Source organism: Columba livia, chromosome 7 (assembly GCF_036013475.1).
Source record: "Columba livia isolate bColLiv1 breed racing homer chromosome 7, bColLiv1.pat.W.v2, whole genome shotgun sequence".
Taxonomy (NCBI): Eukaryota; Metazoa; Chordata; class Aves; order Columbiformes; family Columbidae; genus Columba; species Columba livia.
Genome location: NC_088608.1, coordinates 7,070,225 through 7,085,125, shown reverse-complemented (window position 1 = coordinate 7,085,125; position 14,901 = coordinate 7,070,225). Strand labels below are relative to the sequence as shown.

The following is a 14,901-nucleotide window of genomic DNA, read 5'->3' as shown; positions in this document are numbered from 1 at the left end:
ACTGGTTTCGAGAACAAAGGCAGCGTGTTACTTGGATAATACAGCAATGTGTCTCATCAAAAATGGGAATTAACAGATCTTGTATTGCTTAAAAGCTGTGGGTTTTATTCATCTTATAAAGTGGTTACTAACTATGAAATAACTTTCCAAACACAAATTTAGATAAAAGCTGACAGCTGCTGAGAGCGCGGCAACTGAAGCCACTTTTGGTTTAATATTACGGAGTAACCCGACTTTATTTATGAGCTGTTGGATTCGGGGCCGTAACACTGTCTGAGAGGTTTACATTTCTCACAGTGAACCGGTCTCTTTTTCAGCTGCTTCCTGGCTTCCTTTCTCAAGGGGTTTCAGGTGAAATATTGCGGGGGTGTCACTTTTAATAAAAATGTTGTGGTTGTCCGATAGACTTTTGGGAGAAGAAAACTAAGAAAAAGGCATTTCTCATTGCCATTCTAACGAGGGCCCAGTTACCGTGAGACCTGGTTGAGGAAAAATCTTACTTGAACTACAGTTACAGTAGGAACATCAGCTGAAATTCAACCAGCTTCTGCTTCACACTGGCCAGTGACAAAACTCTTCCATTGTACTAATAGCTGTAGTTGTAATAGTAGTAATCAAGCTATTCTCATAGCTTGTTAGCCGAGTGATTGGCCTCGCTTTCCTGCTCTTGAATAAAGGCTGCTCCTCCCTCTTAATGTGTTATTTAGAAAATGCATTTCTATATTCCGTAAGTTAACCTTTCTGATATTAACAGTGATTTCTTTTTAATTACGTAAATATTAAGAAGCGTGCTTCTTTTCTTATCTGCTGTTTCAGAGTATTTCTGTGTAATGAGCCAATCTGCTACAGCAGGTGTGGGTTTTCTGCTGAGTGCTGCATTTCTCTCAGACCACTCTCTATGCAGAGGTGAAATTGTGAAGCTAAAAATAGAGCATTCTTTGGAACGCTGCGGGGAACCTTCTTGGCAGTCAATTTATATTGTTCCAGTTCTCTCTGCTTGCAAAATTGATTATGCCTGTCTCTGGAAGTGCCAGAAAAAGCTGAAAAATATTCACAGCTACATTGCAATTTCTGAGAAATGAAGGGGTTAGATTGCAGCTGTATTGATTGTATGTCACATACTGCAGCTTTGCATTCTGCTGCTTTTTAGGTGCTATAGATCATTTTGTAACAAATTACATTTAAGAATTCTGTTTATTACAGAAACGAGATGGATTTTTGTGCACAGTTCAAACTTTAGGGTTATTAAAATTTCTCATTACTAATCCTGATTCCAGCATGCCTTGTTCAAGTTTGTATAGTACTCTGACAATATTTAGTGTGGTGTGGGTTTGAAATGAATAGCTCTCACGGTTTAGACCTCTTTAATTTTCTGAAGGAATATTTGATTATATTAACAGTCTTGGTTTAGTCTTCATTGTGGCAATTTCTCTAGAGACAGCCAGCTGAGACTGTTAATTCACAAGGTTCATTGTGCCCTGTATGTATGTAATCAATGAACACTGGAGGGGTTTGTTTACAAAAAGTCTCTTGTGTTAACTAATTATTCTCAAAATACACAATGCAATTTTTTAAACACAGTTTAAAAGAAGTCCAAGCGAGATTTTGCAGCTACATTTGCGTTGTTGTAGTTCCGTACCACGGGAGGGAGCGCGGGGAAGGTCACGGTCAGTAGGATGTGAACGTGTCCAAGTTAAATACAGGCTCTTCTTGCCATCAGTGCTTCTTGACAAGCCCAGTTTTGTTGTTCTGGAGCGATAACCGGCTCTGTCTCAGAAACACTGATAGTTATGGGTTTTTGCTGATGTTGTAAGTAGCACATTCCTGTACAATAGAATACGACAAAAAGAACTTGTGTTCTATATGTGCTTTGATCTTGGTAGCAGTTACCTACGATACACTTTAAAATTAAAATTTAAAAAGGCAAGAGTTAAGGTTGGACCTAATAAATGCACAGATTTCCTGTTTGGCACTCATGCTTGGGGTTGGTTGTTTGGGGTTATCTTAGGCCTTTTTTGAAAGATAGCAGAGGATACCAGTTTAAGCAATAACAAATTGTTGTAGAGGCACTATAGAGTGATCAATATGAACATCTTTTGTTTTTCCCCCAAGATCACTTTGAATACAAAATGCCTCCCACTGAATATGAATGTTGCTTTTATTTGGAAGATTTTTCTCTGTTCTCAGTTTTTTAGCTTTACAGATTTCTGTACAAATTGCCCTTTTAAAAAAGATTTGCACACATGCCTTACACAATTCTTTTTGAAGTTGGATTCAATTTTGAAACATAGTCAAGGTATTCTAATCCCTAGGGCACCTGAGGTACTAATAGAATTCAGTATAACTAGAATTTCAAAACTGATGAAGCTAGAATGGCCTTGTTCATAATAATGGATAACTAACTGGTTTTGGTATTATCCAGCATGCTTTGTTCAAATGCTTTCAGCTTTCACCTATCAAATCAAGGTGTTAATGCATGCAGCTCACTAGAGCGTAAAGAAATACTGCAAGCATGTGAGAGCAGAATTGCAAATAGTATGTACAGTATTTCATGCTGGATCCAAATGAATAAATCTGTTGGCTTCTTTTTATATGCATGATAAGTTGCCAGATTTAAAGAGCCATTGAAAAATGCTGCACATTTTCACATAGGCAACTCTGTATAAAATGTGTTCATTATTTCAAAATAAGATTTAAATGTATAATTTCAGGTTACCAGGTTTTGCCAAACCAACAGCAAAACTACCAAGGTTTAGTTGGAGTTCAGCAGCCTCAGAATCAAAATCTAGTCAGTGGCCAACACAACAACATTGGGAATCAAATTCAAGGTGTGATTGTTCCATATCCTTCAGTGCCATCTTATCAGGTGCGTATTTATTCGTAACTTTCCAATCACTCTTCTGTGTTTTTGAGTGATATATTTTTTAAGTGCATTGCTCTGTAAATGGTAGAAAGCTGCAGGCAGGTGTCAAAGGTGACTTTGGGGCAGAAATTAAAAAAACAAAACCCCACCACAATTAAAGTGAGAGGAAAATCTGTCACAAGCGTACAAGTTCTACTGTTGAATGCCACGTGCTGTGATTCAAAGGATGGGAAGGAAAGACAGAGCTCATTAGATTTCCCTGCCCACCAGCCCGCTTTCTGTTGTAGAGAAAAATATCTTTTCTTAATGTATGGAGTCCCTTGGAACCAACGGTTCCATTTTGGGGGAAGATAAAGTTTTTGTAATAAAGCGCTATTATTTCAACTACTGCTGTCCCTAGTCTGCTGGATTTAGAGACCTCCAGCAGATCTTTCAGTTTCTGTTTCTTTAAAAAATTCTTATATAAATTAGGTGATGGTCAAGAGGCAGAAAGAAATATTCTCTGCAGAAGAAAATCTGAATGTGTTCTCAATTTTAGGTTTCGGTGCCTCAAGGTTCCCAAGCAGTGCCCCAGCAGACGTATCAACAGCCTGTGATAATTCCTGGCCAGTCAAATCAAGGGTTGCCCACAACAGGAATGCCGGTTTATTACAGTGTCATTCCGTCAGGTCAGCAGAATAATTTAAGGTGAGTAGAACTCAGTTATTTGATTTCTCAGCAATTAGGCTTAATTGTCTTGTAATAACTGACAGGATCTGCTATAGTATTGTGTATATTAAAATGCATTTTAAAGGCAGACCGACAGACACTTTAATATCTCTTTTGGTCTTTTTTTGGAATTAACAAAAAAGCCCAGTACTGTGTTAATTGGTACATACTTATTAGACTGTAAAACACTGTTTCTGTATCACTTTCAGCAATGCTTGACTACAGTCCCAAGTCTTAAGATTTCAGCATTCCTTTTCTACACACAAAACACCGGTGTGTTCTGTGGCAGGGCCTTTATGCAGTAACATTTAAGATGAATATCCATATTCACTGGTTTTGTCACAGACACTACTTTAATAAAGTATAGAGAAAAGACAATTTGAATCCCAGAAAAAGACTGACATTCTTTTTTGGAGCATTGTGTGGAAGGAGCCCAGTTTATTTTGTCCAGATAGCTAAGGAGGCCTGCTGGTGCAAAGCTGCCTATGAAACAAGCAGAGGAACTTTTTCCTATGCTTGGCTTTTGTTTAATAAATAACGTTTTATCTACCTTGGTAACAGCAAATTGGTCTACATATACTGACCTCCCTGTGTATACAGCTGTGTCCCCAACACAATGTCAGTATGTGTGAGAGAACACATAGGCAGATACCTAAAAGAATTCATTAGGATTAATGCATGTTACAAATTTTTCTTCAGTTTTTTGAACTTACAAAAGTGCATCATTTAAAAATACCTTGCTTGCAGCTTTTAAACAAGCATCAACAGTATGATGCTTGATTCATCCTTCTGTGAGCGCAGTGACTTAAATAGCATTTGTGCCATTGCTGCATGGCTTCATCTATTTAAATGTTAGTTCTTGTTCTTTGTGTCTGAAGGTTCTTTTTATCCTTTCCATCTGTAGTTATATTTGAGGTTCAGTGAAGCCATAGGTAAACATAATCCCAGACTTTTTTTGAAGTAAGTTTTGTTGCTTGATCTCTTGCGTCATTTAGAGTGTCCCTCTCTTTTGAACAGGGAAATGTTTGTTTGGAATTCAGAGCAGACTAGCAACTAATGACAGCATCTTGCTTTTATCAAAATAGTTACATTGCAGTACTTTGACAAGGAAAGCAGAATGCTCTTCTGTAGGAACTCAGTCGTCTCAAACCTACAGGTCACTATTTAAAACTGTAATAGAGCACACATCCCATACAGATATAAAACCATCTGGCTTCATTTTTGATGAGTTTTGTCTGCCTTAATGAAAGGGAATTTTTAAAATTATAGAACTGCACTGTGGGGCAAAGAATGGAACAAACTTGTGACAAGAGGTAAAAATGGTAAGTCCAACCCTATTTGGTAAAGCCAAGGAAAGGCAATAATCTCTCTAAGCTGTGTTACTTGTGGCTGAAGCAGAGTTGGCTTGTTTGGTGTGCTGAATAAGCCGGCTGAGCTGCACGGGGCCACCCACCTGCTGACGGAATGGATCCAAAATCCTTGTGAAAGGTTCTGTGGTGATCATTTAACTGAGACCTAATTCTGGTTAATTGGGCAAGATGACCAATTGTCTTTGTATTGTTATTCTATTCATACACGTCTTTATACTGACATAGCACTATTGACACAAGAATAGTATATCAAAATAGGTGAATTAGTACAGCTGCTTAATGTATGCAGGGCATAAGTCTTTCCCAAAGAAGAGATGTGAAACTCCAGTCTTCTGAAGAATGAGTAGACTTGAGGGTAGGTGGGAATATTATTGATTTTAAAATTCACAGTCTCAGTGATTGGCGGTACGTGTAGACAGCAAACGCCGTAGTCATGATTAAATAAATGAGTGTAGCATAAATGCCTGTTGGTCATGTTCTTTTTTTATTATTATTATTACAGTTCATCAGTAGGATATTTGCAGCCTCCTGGATCGGAGCAGATACAGTTTCCTAGAACATCATCACCATGCAACTCACAGCAGCTTCAAGGACAGCAGTGTGCAGGTTGGGAAATCAAGTTTTTATTGAAAGACCTCAAAAATGTCTAGCTATTATTGTGCTGGGTGATTGGATATTTGCTAGTAAGGTTTTTATTTAGAATGAACTGCTATATTTTATTTCCTTCTGTTTTCCATTGTTGAAGTTATATTGGAGGCAGGTTAACTTGACATCTCAATTTATCACTGAAAGTTCTCAAGTTACTGTCTTAGAATAAGTAAAATACACTATAATGACTTGCACGTCTGCTTGTGAGTCAAGACAAGACATGGGAACCATACATTTTCAGCAGAACGACTTGTGTCTTTTCCTGAAGAAGCTACATGGGTCTGAAACATTTGAGAACTGGGTTTACATTTGATCAAACAAGAGCAAGGCACGTTTTTGAAGCAGTGTGCTTGGCTCTCCTACTCTAGACTTCACTTAATGGAGAAGGAGCAGTGATTTTTCTGAAGCGTTCCACAGAAGAGGGCGAAAACTGAGCATTCTGGGTTTAGATAGAGAGGAGAGGTATTTTTTTGACCTGCTGAAAACCTAAATGAAATACTCCTGAGCTGTGTGGGGGTATTTTTGTTTTGTTTTTATGGTAGCCTTATTTACTGCTTTTACTTTCATAGTTTATAGCAACCATTCAAGTCAGAAGCCATCACCTCCTACATTATTGCCACCTTCATCAAAGTCAAAGCCCCAACAGGCTGCGTCCATTGTGCACTACAGCATAGTGTCTCCACCCTCATCATCTAAAAGTTTGTCCACTGGTCTTTCCATCATGCAGCCAATAAAAGGTATATTTTATTGGGACTTCCATCTAAGCCATTCTGTCTAGATATCCGTTGTAATATCGTGTTTGATTTTATGGCTAACTGCTAGAAAAAACAACTTGAGCGCCATCTCTGCAAATATGTTTTTTCATAATCCTTCACCTGAATTGCTACTATTGCAACTTTTAAAATGATTATGTGGAACATAGGTGAAACAGCAGCCAAATTCATGAGGGCAGCTCTGAGGCAGCCGTCTTCAGGTAAGAGTGTCGCTTAGCAGACACACTTAAATCAGGTTCAGAATGTTTCGATCTGCAAAATATTCAGGTAATTTTTAAAAGGTATATAAGCAGCATCCTCAATGGCCTGTGAAAACAGACGTGAGCTTTATTTTTATAAATACCAATATAGTAAATTTTTCAGAACACAGTTTACACAAGCTAATATAGGTTTAATATTATGAGGTAATTAGTCTACGTTGTTTGTTTTCTGAAGGAGTCTGGGTGTTTTTTGTGGAGCCTGGGGTAGTGAAACAGTAGCCTGTTTTAAAACAAACAAGCTGAATGCATTTTATGATCTATATCCAACTGTTCCTAACTGATGCGATGACGTAGGTAGTAAATTGAGAAGATTGTAGACTTCTCCTTTAAAGGTGGATGATTAAATTATGTTTAAACCATGTGTTTTAATTGTGGTTTCTGAGAAATGGTAAAAACAGTGGGTAGCACAGAGAAGGAAATTGCAAACAACCATTTGCAAGTAAGCAGGACATTATATAAATTACCTGGGACAGAGCCAGGCCAGAGGGGGAAGGCAGCTTCCCTCTCAGCACAACTCCTCATGCAAAACCTTATGGAACTTGGCTGTTCAGGCGTCCTCCCCGGCTTTGGCATTTCTGTAGCTACCACGGTGGATAAGTGGTACAGGGTGCGGGGATCAATTTGCAGTCTCCACCTAGAAAAATGTTCATATATACAACATCTACATGAGGATAATTTTGCCTCAGACTCAAGATTGATTCTGTGTCTTCCTGATGTGTGCTGTCATATCAGAGGAAACATTTTGAGTCTGTATTGCTGTACATCATGTAAAACTAGCTAGGAAACTTCTGGTTTTAAATAAAGCACAGTGTTGCTTAATATCCCGTGTTCTTCGGCGCATTGCTCTGACAGTAGCCACAGTGAATGTTGAATACTTTCAACTACTTTTAAATATTGATAACGCTTTTGAAAGAAATAATTATAAGTTTCAGTGATGCACTTTTCTGCTTCTGGAAAGCCCTCTAGAAGTTAACTATTGCAAATTTATCTGATACTGGGAATATAATTGTACATAAGATACTGCTCCAGTTTTCTAGAATGCAGCAGGTTGTTTAGCAAAACATTTGTTATTTCCCTGTTTGGGTGGTTTTGAGTGTTTTGGGTGGGTTTCTGTTGTTGTTGCGTTTTGTTTGTATATTCATGCCTTTTCTGCTAAAGTGAAAATTGAAATGGATGCTGAACTAACTGCATCCTGCTGATTTCTTGTCTTGTAGCAGTAGCACCACCACCAGGTGGAGGAGTAGTGATGATGCAGCTAAATATACCCAACAGTCCTCAGCCCCGGAACCATTCACCGCCACAATGGAAACAGAATAAATATTACTGTGATCATCAAAGGGGGCAGAAGTCCACAGAACTTAGCACTTTAGACAGTGCTGCACAGGTATGAGTTCGTTGTTTTGTTTTCCAGGATGACTTGATAACTTGCATAAATTGCATCTGTGCATGTGTTTTTTTTTTTTCCAAAAGTTCTCTTTGGGGAATAAAAATCTGCTGTGTTAGTAGTTAATCTAGCTATTTTAACTTAAGTCTGTGAATGCTGTGGGTGTTGTCTGGCTTGTTCAACTAGGTCCCTTTTAAACCACTAACTTGTTGTTTATTCCAGTTGCAGCATAGTCCTCAACTAGGTAGTCCTGTCGCCTCACCAGCCCCATCACCAGCACCAGCTCAGCTATCAAACATGAAGAACATCCGTCCCACGTTAACACCTCTTTCCATTGTGTCCCAGTTTTCTAGACCTTTTGTCCCCGGACAAGGTATGTTTTTAGTTACCTAAAATGGTTTTTATTTGAATGTTTTAAAATACAAGCTATATGAGGATTTTCTGACAAACTGTAGGTCACTTTAGTACAATGCTGTTGAAGCAGGATCATCAAAATTATCCACTGATAGCTTCAAGTTTTAACCATACATCAAGAACTTGGCACACGCTCTCACAATGGATATAATTTTAGAGCCACAAAGATACAATAAATAATGTGGGACTAGCTGATCTTAATATATTAGTTGGGCATATAATGTGTTTTGGGGGAAAGGATACAGAAATGGGATGCTGACAATAATGTTCTAACAAATGCACTTATTAGTTGGTGATGCACTGAATCAAACCACTGCCTCAGCGAGAATTCTTCATTCCTTTGGAGAAAAAGTAGCATGATGGGACTAGAGCCTCTAGCCAATACTGTTGCTACTTTAATTTGTATTTCAGATAGTAGCCACCCAAAGACAGAAAAAATTCATTGTAGAATTTCAGTCCTCTGCTGCCATGTTAACAGAAAATAGAGGATTTTCACTGAGATGTGATACTTGGTAGTGTTTAAAAAGCAAATGACAAAACCCGCTTTTGTTAGTGAGCAAAGACACCCTTTGTGATTGTAGTTACCAAACTCAGAATTAATGGGTCTGTTTTACAGAAGGATTTACTTTACAGCAAAATTTAAAAAAATTCTGTATGTCTTCCTTATTGAAAAAGCAAACCTTAGGTTTTTTTTGTCTGTCTTTGTGGTGTCTTCTGCATAATCTTTGTCATTGCTTTGTATTCCAATGTTATTGTAAAAATTCCACGTTGCTTGTTGTAAAGTAGTATACCTCTCAACTTTCTTAATCTTCTGTGATTGCTGAAAACTTCTGTTCCATTGTCTTTGTGGATCCTTGGAGCAAATAAGAATGTGAAGACATACCTGGCACTAATGAGGGATATAACCATGAAAATTACTACATTAGTACACTGAAAGGGCTTTAGCCTTAAGCTCATTTTGAAATGAGAGGATTTAGAGAAGACTGCAGTGAAGAAAAACCTTGCATATTTTTCAGTGTAGTCCTTTAGATGCAAGAAAGCTTACACCTTGTCACCTTGTGATCGGGACGTGACTGACTTACATTTATTTAATCGTGCCTAATGTTATTTTGTTAGCTTAGCCAAATACAGTACTTTGTGCATAGTCATTCTGCTTTCTTTTCTGTGGAAGATACACATTGTAAGAGGAACTTGGAGGAAGATGCCATGTAACAGAAAAACCCTTCTAATTACCTTTCTCTTTAAGGAGATGCCAGATACCCATTGCTTGGCCAACCCCTGCAATACAATCCACCATCTTTGTTACGTGGACAAGTAACAAGCCAACAGGTATTAAAGAGAACAGTCTCCTGGCAGCACTGAAAAAAACAATTCAGGACTGCTTATTGTAACCAGTGTGAATGGAGGAATGGGTGATGGCATTAGAAAAGTAATTGAGTGGAAGGTGCTTGCTTTCCAGTAATGGTTTTACTCTGTGTTGATACTTCCCGTTGTTCTTGTTTGTTGTATTAAAAAAACAAAGTGAGGAATATTTTCCTGAAATTTAGCTTTAGGCGCAGTGTAGATTATGGATTATTTTTCCAACAGCAATTTGCCAACAGTTCCAAAAATCACAGGAAGAGTATTTACTGAAAGGATTTTGTTTTATTTGAATAACTATTTTTTTTAAATAGAAAATCTATGTGGGCATTTCTAAACAAAGGGTTTGTTTCCTGTAAGAAAAACAAACCCAAAATATTACTATTAGCAAAGCTGAAATGTTTTGCGATCTGTTTAATTTTGGGGACAGACACACAGACCCTCTACCTTGCTCAGTTCTACCTGAGATCAGACAGAAGATGTGATGGATGTGGGGGGTAGGGTAGACGAGTCATGTTCTTCTAAGATTTAAGGTGATTTTTTTTCATCATTTCCTTCTTTTCTTCTGAAGCCAAGGATTGAATGACTGCAGGATTGCTAAACTCCAAGATTTAAATTGTACATGAACATCTTTTCTATACCATGGTAGCATGGAGACATTCCTCTACACTGTTTTTCACTGAGCTAACCTAGAAATGTTAAAATACTGGTGCACTGTCATTAAAGCACATAATTTCTGTCAATCGTTCCAGTGTCAGCCTGGAAACAGACATGGCAACAGGGGGAAGAAGCCAGCAAAGAAGGCTGCGTCAGCAGATCTCTGTGCAGGAGAACCAGGTATAGAATTGCAGATTGACACAGTCCTCCAACAAAATCAATTAGGGTGATGGGCTGGGAATGTAATAAGAAAAGCACAGGTGAGAAAAGGGCCAGAATGAAAAGAGTAATTGGACAGAAATGGAGATGGCAAACTCTGGAAACATAAGGATGTAGAAGGGAGACTTGATTAGGACAAGAGGGGAAGAGGGAGGTTAAATGAGAAAAGTCTAGTTGTGAAGTCTAGAGAGAAGACCAGAGAAGATCAGAACTGGACAGTACTAAAAGGAAAAGCAAGTTTTTCAGTTTACTGGATATAAGTTGTATCATATTGTTACATTAAATCTTGTTATATTAAATATATATAACTCTGCTTCCTTTTACTTGTATGGAATGTGAAATCAAACATGAACCACAACTTAGTTTGTGCTTCCACAGGTTAGCTCCTTGAGGCTGGTAAAGATAGCATCCAAATAAAACCAGACATCTATTTTCACATCTTTACCAAAAGTAATTTTCATTGCAAGTGTTACCTACTATCAACTCTTCACAGAAAGTTACAGATAGATCAGCTTTTTCTAACAATTTACTGGAGAGGATTTTTTGAGAGAGGGCAGATGGACTAGTTTTTTAGCATGGTGACGTGTAAAGAGTTAACAGGCAAAACCAGTCAGATGTTATAGTGTGTTCCCAAACCTACTGCCAAGTTAGGTGTGGATTATTTTATTTTTCCCTCTTTCTTTTGAGGGTCCTCTTTGTATTCTCAGCTTTTATTTGCATGCTTGTAGCTGTAAGCAGTACTAAATGTGAAAGCAAAAGGATCTTTAGAATAGCAGAAATGGAATGCCCATGTATTTCATGTCAATTAACTGGAGATACAAGTATGAAATAACTCATTTTTCCATTGTGTTTGTCATATCATTGTACAATGACCAATTTTGATTGAATGTTTTTCTTGTTTCAGCTGTGGGAAAAGTTCTAGAAATTACTGAACTGCCAGAAGGCATAACTCGTACGGAAGCAGAAAAACTCTTTGGAGAACTTTTAAAAGTCGGTGCCAAGATTCGGTGGCTAAGGGATTCCCAGTGTCTACAGACACAGCAGCAGCACCATCGTCGGTACTGTGGCAGCGGCGACAGTAGCGTGAACACTGAGCCACCCAAACCTAGTGACTTGGCTTCCACTTACACGGTTCTAGCTACGTTCCCTACAATGTCAGCTGCTCAGAATGCATTGAAGAAACAAAGCAGTACCTCAGTGAACAAGTTCAGGCTGAGAACAAGCAAGAAGCACTACGACTTTCATGTTCTGGAAAGGGCTAGTTCTCAGTAGCAGTTACAGCAGTGGACGCTCAGCCTTTACTACTTCCATGTCCTCCTGTCCTTGATTGGCTTGATGTTAGGGGGTTTCTGTTCTCTTCATAGAGACTCCTGGGATGTTCTGTCATATGACATTAGCCATTGAAGAATAAATAACCCAGTGATCCAGCAAGATGAAGAAAAACAAATAGAGTTAATCCCAGACAATAGCAAGGAATCATCTTCGAGACAGGCAGCTTTCTACAAGGAATGCTGTTGAAATGCCCCCTACTTTTATAGTAGTTTTGTTTTATATTTTTGAATTCTTGTATCAGATCCAAAGTTCTATTGTACAGCAAATGTTCATAAAAATCCATATTCAGATTTGTATTTTATAATCCCTTTTCACAGCCAGCACACAGCTGTCCATTCCAAGGCAGGAACCTGAGGATTGGTGGAGGGGGAAAAGAGAACCATTTTCAATAAATTACACTCATTTTCTAATAAACTACCCCACATCTTCAAGTTAACCTGTTCTTTGTTCCTTGTGTTTTTCTTTAATTTTTTTTCTTTTGTTAAAAAAGTAATTTTAGTAACTAACTCCTTAGATTGTCGTTTTCTTTTGAGATTCATTCAAGCAATGTCAAAAGAAATTACAAGTAGGTAGTACCCTTGAAGGATTTGCTTCTGATCCAGCAAGTTTAGTAATTATTTAAAGAGGAATATGAATAGGTTACAAAGAATGTTCACTGAATCACATTTTAATATTTCTTCTTCTTTTTAGCAAAAGTGTGAAGAAACTAAAATGTATCTTCACAAGTGACAAAATGTTTGCACTTTAATTGTGTTCCCACCAGTATGGATCTCTTTCTCTTCCTTTTCACGCTAAGATAATTGTGTTTGATAAGTGCTGGAAACCTTTTTAATGGTTTAAGTTTTCATCATTTACAGATGCTCACTGGACATTAAAGATTCATTGCACATAAATGAAACAAACTTTTTCAATTTGTGTAATTTGCAAGGCTGTACAATGTGTGCTGATGCAAGCCTTTTTCAGTTCAAGAAAATAAATGTTTACAAACACAAACTTTCAGTGCACTTGTTTAAAATTCTAGGAGTCTTCCAAAACCTGGATGACCACATATTAATGGTTTGGATCCCTTCGAATGTGAGAAAATAACTTAAAAATAACTCAAAATATTAGAACTCAGAGAACCACTATTTGCTGTTCCTCTTCTTGAAGCATTTGTTATCCTGCCCTTTACCATTTTTAAATGTTTCCCTGTGTAAGTAGAAAAAAAAAAAAGACAAATGTATCAGACCAGAAGGGACAGGTCTTGTGTTTTTATTCTTAGGCACTGATTTGCTGTGTAGATGAGCAACTACTTGTTCCGTTCCTCAGCCTTTTGCTTTGTAAAAGACACATTTGTAACTTCCATTAAGTGGAAGCTCAAGGTAAACATGACGTTTAAAAATGCATTTTGCAGAGGAAAAGTAAACAAGTTAGATGCCTAAACCAGCATTACTTTTCATCTTGCATGCAAAAGATCCTATCCCTGAAGAACAACAACCAAACACGTGAAGTGGTGAGAACAGTCCTATGCAAGTTCAATTCTTAAATCTTTCCTGTGATTAATCAAAGTACTTGGAAGAAAACTGACCTGTCTGGGAAAAGCGTAGCCTAATTAAGTAGATATATGGGACTTGGTTCTGGAAAATGCTGTAGTTACAGGTATTTACATGACTAAAAGTAAACCTGCACACAGATGCTCTCCTGAAACAGAGAGGAAAATGTTCAGCTCCAAGCCTCTAGCCAAAAGACAGATCTACTTATCTCTCTCTTCTTTTCTGAAAGGATGGTACTTGTCATTTGAGCTTTTATGCTACTACTCGAATTAATAACTATTTAAATGAGATGATGTATTTTTTTCCTCCTCAGGTTGGATTATCTTTGGTAGTTTACTGCTCCCAAAGATAAGCGCCCCATCTTATACAGATTACAATATTCCCCTCCTCTGAATAGCACGGAGGTAACGTGACTAACGCACAGATTCCATCACTGCCTCTTGCCCATTTCCAGTGCTAGTTTAAATCATGGTTTTAATCCTGTAAAGTAATTAACAGATTAAAGGTCTGTAATGACAGGTGTCAGAATGCTGAGAGGCAGCTGTCTCCTGTGGCTAACATGTTCCAGGACAAGATTTTTCATACATGTTGAAGAGTAGTCAATAGCTGAGAGCTTCCATCTATTCTGAATGGCCCAAGAACTAAATCTGATGTCAAACCATTTGAAAAGGATGCTGCATGACTTGCTGCATTTAATAAACTTTTCCTGCGACAACCAAAGAGAAGAAAATGCAACAAGAGGTAAGCACGGAGAACAAATGCAAGCCAAACAAAAGGAGAGGAGGGATACACTGATTAGGAACAAGTCCCAGCATGTATTTAATTCTTATCAAGTCAGCTGTAAAGCTGAGTGCAAATTACTCTAGAAGAAAAAATTAGAATGTGTAAAAAGCTAGTTGTATTCTAATCCTGAATCTAATAGTTGACTACGATTACTACAGGCAGGTCACCCCTGAATATTTTCCTTTGTGTTAAACAAATGCAGCTGAATTTTTTTGGTCAGGATGTGCTGGTACAAGCCTCACAGATACAATTAACAGGGTTCTGGAAGTGCCAAATGTCTGTGACACCTACAGTGGGCCCAGAATTCCACTATTTCTTACAGTCTGGTTCATTCCTGATGTTGGGCTATTTCATACTGTCCCTGGTAACTAGACAGGGTTTAAACTCATCTGACCAAGACCATTCCTACCTTCCTGGATTTTATACTTCTGTCCCTTTTGGTTCCTCAAAACACACAGGGCTCTAGATTGTGTACAAAAACCCTGGCACTAGATCTGGATCATGTTCTGGAAGGGAAACAAATGTACTTTAGGCCATGAAATAGACATTGTACATAAAACTAGCATTCTCCATTGTTCTCAACAAATCGTTTACTTCTC

The 14,901-nt window shown here is 37.9% G+C and overlaps 1 protein-coding gene across 36 annotated transcripts in view; it reads left to right on the top strand.

Moving 5' to 3' along the window:
- Positions 1 to 12,980, top strand: part of R3HDM1 (R3H domain containing 1) — a 48,479-nt gene extending 35,499 nt beyond the window's left edge. For 16 of the 36 annotated variants that reach the window (XM_065070373.1, XM_065070357.1, XM_065070347.1 and 13 more), the window contains 10 exons: positions 817 to 906; positions 2,712 to 2,866; positions 3,402 to 3,550; positions 5,444 to 5,547; positions 6,159 to 6,326; positions 7,837 to 8,006; positions 8,229 to 8,379; positions 9,667 to 9,749; positions 10,532 to 10,616; positions 11,560 to 12,980. In XM_065070373.1, the coding sequence (XP_064926445.1) occupies positions 817 to 906; positions 2,712 to 2,866; positions 3,402 to 3,550; positions 5,444 to 5,547; positions 6,159 to 6,326; positions 7,837 to 8,006; positions 8,229 to 8,379; positions 9,667 to 9,749; positions 10,532 to 10,616; positions 11,560 to 11,927 (1,523 nt within the window). In that variant the 3' untranslated portion in view covers positions 11,928 to 12,980. The remainder of the gene's footprint in view (positions 1 to 816; positions 907 to 2,711; positions 2,867 to 3,401; positions 3,551 to 5,443; positions 5,548 to 6,158; positions 6,327 to 7,836; positions 8,007 to 8,228; positions 8,380 to 9,666; positions 9,750 to 10,531; positions 10,617 to 11,559) is intronic. The other 20 variants (XM_065070378.1, XM_065070374.1, XM_065070376.1 and 17 more) reach the window with 5 other exon arrangements.
- Positions 12,981 to 14,901: the final 1,921 nt, after the last annotated feature.